At 42.7% G+C, this 6,000-nt stretch overlaps 1 protein-coding gene across 1 annotated transcript; it reads left to right on the top strand.

Moving 5' to 3' along the window:
* Positions 1-3,553: 3,553 nt before the first annotated feature.
* Positions 3,554-4,620, top strand: LOC133138285 (rhodopsin, freshwater form). The gene has a single exon (XM_061256910.1). It carries the CDS (start codon positions 3,556-3,558, stop codon positions 4,618-4,620), a length of 1,065 nt encoding a protein of 354 aa, XP_061112894.1. The 5' UTR covers positions 3,554-3,555.
* Positions 4,621-6,000: the final 1,380 nt, after the last annotated feature.

Raw genomic sequence — 6,000 nt, 5'->3', positions numbered from 1 at the left:
GTCATTGTCTTGCTGCATGATGAAGTTCCTCCCAACGAATTTGGATGCATTTCAGTATTGTTTTTGTGCCTAAGGAATCATGAAAACACACTTTGTGAATGCAATAAGCCCCCTTTATAAAAGGCACTATTAGTTCATTTTTAAAAAATTCTCTTTTAAAAATACTATAATAGATTTAGATTACAGTAAAAAGCTGTAATGCACAGAAATTGTATTTCTTCATATTTCTTCAAAAATGAGCCTTAAAAAAGTTAACCAGAAAGAAATAGTTGGTAGTAAATGTAGTAATTACCTTCACATGTCCTTGCAGAATTACTTAGAAATTATCTTAGCATATTAAAATGAACATTTTATTTTACCCTATTTTGTAATTGATGCAACCACACTTTAAGAAAAATAAAATTAGTAAAAATAAATACTCAAATAAAATTAGTAAAAATAATATAATAATAAACCTTCCAACCATGCCAATAAAGTTGTTTTGCCTAAAGTCACCACAAGGAGGGGGGCTTTCAACCCCCATAAACAGTACAGTACAGTACAGTACATAATGCTATAATCTTCAAATCTCTTTAATATAGGATATCTTATGGAAATGCTGAGTCCCCCTCTTATGGCAGCTAAGACGGTCACCTTCTTCTTTTTCTTTTTCTTTTTCTTCTGTGTTATGGTTGTTACTATAATAATTTGATGAAAAATGTATTTTTTATATAGAATGATTTTGCTGATGGAACATACAGTTGGACATATGCTTGGTGTACATACAGTATTTTGGCTGCATGATATTATAACCATATAGGATTTTGAACGACAGATTTACATTTACATCTAACGAAACCTGGGACACATTTTAAAAGTTATATTCCCCGACCACATTTGAATCTGTACTGTGAAGCAGTGGTTCCAAAACATTATGAACCCAGATTCCACTTGCACAATGCACAGATGCATGTTTTCTCTAACTGGTGAAGCCAATGCAGTAAGTGTTACATGTCATTCTACAAGAAAAGAGTATTTGAAGATTCAAGTTTCAACTTTATTTTACATTCAATTAAAAATAGAAATTTGCATTTGGCCCCAAACAACAACACACAATAAATCACATAACATACAAAGAAATGCACACAATAAATACATACAATAACACACACTATATATATATACAGCATTTTATCACACCTGCCTAAAACTTTTGCACAGTACACATTCCGTGTTCAGTACCAGTCCTATATATTTTCTAATGTCTGTCTCTTAGTGGTACTGAGCTGAGTGAATGCAGTGGGTATGAAAGAGTTCTTAAAGCAGTTATTTGTATTCAATGGGACCTTAAATCTGTGACCTGACGGAAGCATCTCAAAGGCACAGTGAAGAGGATGATGTGAACCCTCCAATTCTCTGCCATTCTGTTGACTGCCTTCAAATAATGATGAGATAGTGAGGCTTGCTGTTGTCCAGCAATTTTACGTCCCTGCATGACAATGCTCTGAAGTTTCAATTTATTTTTTATTGTTAAATGGTTCAACCAGAGACCAGATTAAAGGTTATAACGCTCTCCCCAAGGGATTGGTAGACTTGTGTAAGAATGCCCCTGCTCACATTGAAGCTCATGAGATAGAGGAGTTGTTGAGCTCTTTTAAAAACATAATCTACATGGACTGAGAAGGAAAGGCTTTGATCAATCTCATTCCCCAGGTACTTAAAATGTGTGACCTGTTCTACTTCCTGGCCCATTATCTCTAGGGGTTACACCAGGGATGGAGGATGTTTCTCTTGGTACCTCCCATATGCATCTCCTTTGTTTTATTGACATCTAATATGAGGTGGCTGTATTTGAACCAGGCATACAGGGTGTTCAACATACCTGCTGAGGGATGCAGGCATGCCACTAAGGCTATATTACCAGCATGTTTGATGAGAGTGAGGTAACTGGTTTTAAACATTATTTGTATGTACATACAGAGAAACGAACTAGGGTCTAAAATACAGCCCTGTGGTACATCTGTACTTAACATAAGTTCATATGACATAAAACCATTGGTTTTAACACATTATGGCCTATTACAAAGAAACTGTAACAGCTCTGGTTGTTTAAAGCAGAAGAATACCCCACAATCCTTATGTAAGCACCTACATCTAAAAACATTTAGACCTGACTACATGTCGCTTCGCTGTGTCTAAAAGCATGAGACTCGTATCCTCCACCCCCAGGTTAGCCTTATACGAAAACTGAAGTGGATCCAGGCTTTTACTCAGTGAGGAAGTAAGATGTTTGCACACTATCTTCTCCATACATTTACTTAGGATAGATGTCAGAGCAATAGGTCCCATCTATCCTTTGCTATTCTTGTTTTTTTCTGCACAGGGATGATGCTTGATACTTTCTAGGAGGATGGGGCAAAGGTGGTGTCCAGGAGCAGCTGGAACAGTTTGGCCTAAACGGCTCCGAGCTCCACTGCACACTTTTTCATTATCCTGCTGATAGGGCCATCAGGGCCAGGTGCTTTGTTTGGGTTGACCTTTTGGAGGTCAGTTACAACATCTCTCTCAGAGACACTGATAGGAGTGAGTGGGTCTGGGAGAATGTTCAGGAGCCCATCATTATAATAGCAGGCTTGGCCAAACCTGCTATAGAATGTGTTAAGCTCATTCACCAGCCTGGTGGGATCGGGGCACCATAAACAGTAGTCTCTCTCTGGTTCTACACATCACGGTATTCAGGCCCTGTCGTAAATGTATTCTCCACATTATGCCAGCTTTGCCTGCTTTCTGAATTCTGAGCATCATCTTTTTGGAGCATAATGTGTCCTTGTATAAAAGCTTACCTTTTCTGTATAAGGCACTAGTTTTAGGTCTTTGTTGATTCAGGGTTTGTTGTTTGATAGAATTTTATTGTTTTTATTTGGATTACAATGCCTGTACCGAACATGATATATGATATTATAGACTCAGTGAGCAGGTCATGATTTTTGTCACAACCCTCATTTCATACAGTATGATCCTTTTTTCAATAAATAGCAAATATGAATATGGAAATAATGAAACTAGTTTACAGTACAGGTCTCTGACACCCATCCATTGGGACTGGGAAAAATCTCATTGATTGTTTGAAAACCCAGAGAGGAAATATGTTGGGGATTTAAAATATCAACTGAGCCTTTTGTGTTTCAAGACCCCTGAATTGGTGGCAGCTTAGTTGCCACTCCTTTGGTGATTTCAACATTTTACTTCTACAGCATAACATAAAAGTTTCACATAGATAGGAGTCCAATTGTCCGGACATGTGTGAAATCGCTGATAGAGGTAAGAAGGTGAACACTTAATAAGTTGATGAGCGGTCAGTTATGCTTGCATTGGTGGCTGGATTACGTCTAAACCAGTGGCCTAATTCATAGTCTGCTGACATATTAGAACGTTGGTTAATCCAATGTGTACCTTTATAAACAGCTGGGCTCGGGCTCCTGTCTATTTTGTGGTAAAGTGCCATCCATTCTTCTCCTGCTCAGCCTGACAAGACAATACTGCTGAAGGGTTGACCGTGACCGAAGAACCGCAACCATGAACGGCACTGAGGGACCTAACTTCTACATCCCCATGTCAAACGCCACTGGTGTGGTGAGGAGTCCATTTGAATACCCGCAGTACTACCTTGCAGAACCATGGGCTTTCTCAGCTCTGGCTGCCTACATGTTCTTCCTGATTATCGCCGGATTCCCCATCAACTTCCTCACCCTGTATGTCACCATCGAACATAAGAAACTGAGGACCCCACTGAACTACATTCTGCTGAACCTGGCCGTGGCCAACCATTTCATGGTGTTTGGCGGATTCACCACCACGATGTACACCTCCATGCACGGCTACTTTGTCTTCGGCCCCACCGGCTGCAACATCGAAGGGTTCTTCGCCACCCTCGGCGGCGAGATTGCCCTCTGGTCCCTCGTTGTCCTGGCCGTTGAAAGGTGGATGGTCGTCTGCAAGCCAGTGACCAATTTCCGCTTTGGTGAGAGCCATGCCATCATGGGTGTCATGGTGACCTGGACCATGGCATTGGCCTGTGCCCTCCCCCCTCTCTTCGGCTGGTCTCGGTACATTCCAGAAGGTCTGCAGTGCTCGTGCGGGATCGACTACTATACCCGGGCACCTGGGATCAACAATGAGTCCTTTGTGATCTACATGTTTGTCTGCCACTTCTCCATCCCACTCACCGTCATCTCTTTCTGCTACGGCCGACTGGTGTGCACCGTCAAAGAGGCCGCTGCCCAGCAACAGGAGTCCGAGACCACCCAGAGGGCTGAGCGGGAGGTCACCCGCATGGTCGTCATCATGGTCATCTCCTTCCTGGTCTGCTGGGTGCCCTATGCCAGTGTGGCCTGGTACATCTTTACCCACCAGGGAAGCACTTTTGGGCCCATCTTCATGACGATTCCAGCCTTCTTTGCCAAGAGTTCAGCCCTCTACAACCCCATGATCTACATCTGCATGAACAAGCAGTTCCGCCATTGCATGATCACCACCCTCTGCTGTGGGAAGAACCCCTTCGAGGAGGAGGATGGAGCGTCCGCCACTGGCTCTAAAACTGAGGCTTCATCCGTGTCCTCCAGCTCTGTCTCCCCGGCATAAACCTTGTTTGACCGAACACCACACATCAACACGAAGACCAAGAATGCTGACTAAATGCTAACATTTCAGGGAAATCCAAAGACTTTACACAACCATATAGGTTGCAAACAGAGGTTTAGTCCTGTTTACAGGTTGTCATCAATGTGATGTCAGTATGTACAAAATAGTCAACTTGATAGCAAGTTGTTGGCTTATTTCAGATTGTATGGGCAATGTAATCAATGCTATGTTAAATAAATTGCAATTTGAAAAATCAATCACTTGTTCTTGTACTCAGTTTCAGGTAGAGGAAAACATATAAAACTCCATGCTCCATGATTTAGATACACATTTCAAAATGTGACCTTTTCAGTTTATCATACTGAAACTACAACTACAAACATTAGCTGCATGGCTGTTCTGGGTTCGACATTAGGACCGACAAACATGGATTATGGTCAAACTGGCGTTAGTCTGGTTTAACGTTATAATGATGGCAACAACAATGCAATAATTTAGAAATAAACAATGAATTAACCAACATGTAGAAATCCAATGTGTCATTACACCCTGGCTCCACAAGTATCCTCCACTGCCAGAACCTGCAGGTTCTTTCTGTATAATATACGCCGTATCCGTCATCTCCTGACTGAGAAAGCCACCCAGCTCCTAGTCCAGGCGCTCGTCATTTCCCGCCTGGATTACTGCAACTCCCTCCTAGCCGGTCTCCCAGCGTGTGCCATCAAGCCCCTCCAGCCCAGGTTGGCTCATGTCACCCCGCTTCTCATTGGCCTCCACTGGCTTCCCATTGCCGCACGCATCCGTTTCAAGGCCCTAGTGTTGGCATTTCAGGCTGCTAAGGGGACTGCCCCACCTTACATACAATCCCTGATCACTCCCTACTCCCCAGCTAGACCACTCCGGTCTGCCAGCTCTGGTCGCCTTACGGTTCCCTCTCTACGTGCACCTGGCGGTCGAGCTGCACGTTCACGCCTGTTTTCCGTTCTGGTTCCTCAGTGGTGGAATGACCTGCCTACCACTGTCAGAACAGCAGAATCCCTCCCCCTATTTCGACGCAGACTCAAAACCCACCTTTTCAAACTCTACCTTAGTCCTCCCCCCTGACTTCCCCTGCCCCTCCTTTCTGATATCCCTATCCTTGTCTAACCCCCCCCAAAAAAAAAAAAAAACTATGTTTAGAACAGCATTTCCTGTGTATTTTGCTAGTTTCTGGATGTGATGCTCTGACTTATGGTAGAACCTATGCACTTGTAAGTCGCTTTAGATTAAAAGCGTCTGCCAAATGACTAAAATGTAAATGTAAAATGTACACCGAAGCGTATATGGGTCACCCACACAAGGAAGCATATCCTAGCTACAAAAATCACTCATACATGATAC

The sequence above is a fragment of the Conger conger genome, chromosome 10 (genome assembly GCF_963514075.1).
Source record: "Conger conger chromosome 10, fConCon1.1, whole genome shotgun sequence".
Classification (NCBI taxonomy): domain Eukaryota; kingdom Metazoa; phylum Chordata; class Actinopteri; order Anguilliformes; family Congridae; genus Conger; species Conger conger.
Note: the sequence above shows the minus strand (reverse complement) of the source record. Positions and strands in the feature narration are given on the sequence as shown.

Bases quoted from the DNA above. Each gene is read 5' to 3' on its own strand.
- LOC133138285 (XM_061256910.1), top strand. From the start codon at position 3,556: ATGAACGGCACTGAGGGACCTAACTTCTACATCCCCATGTCAAACGCC.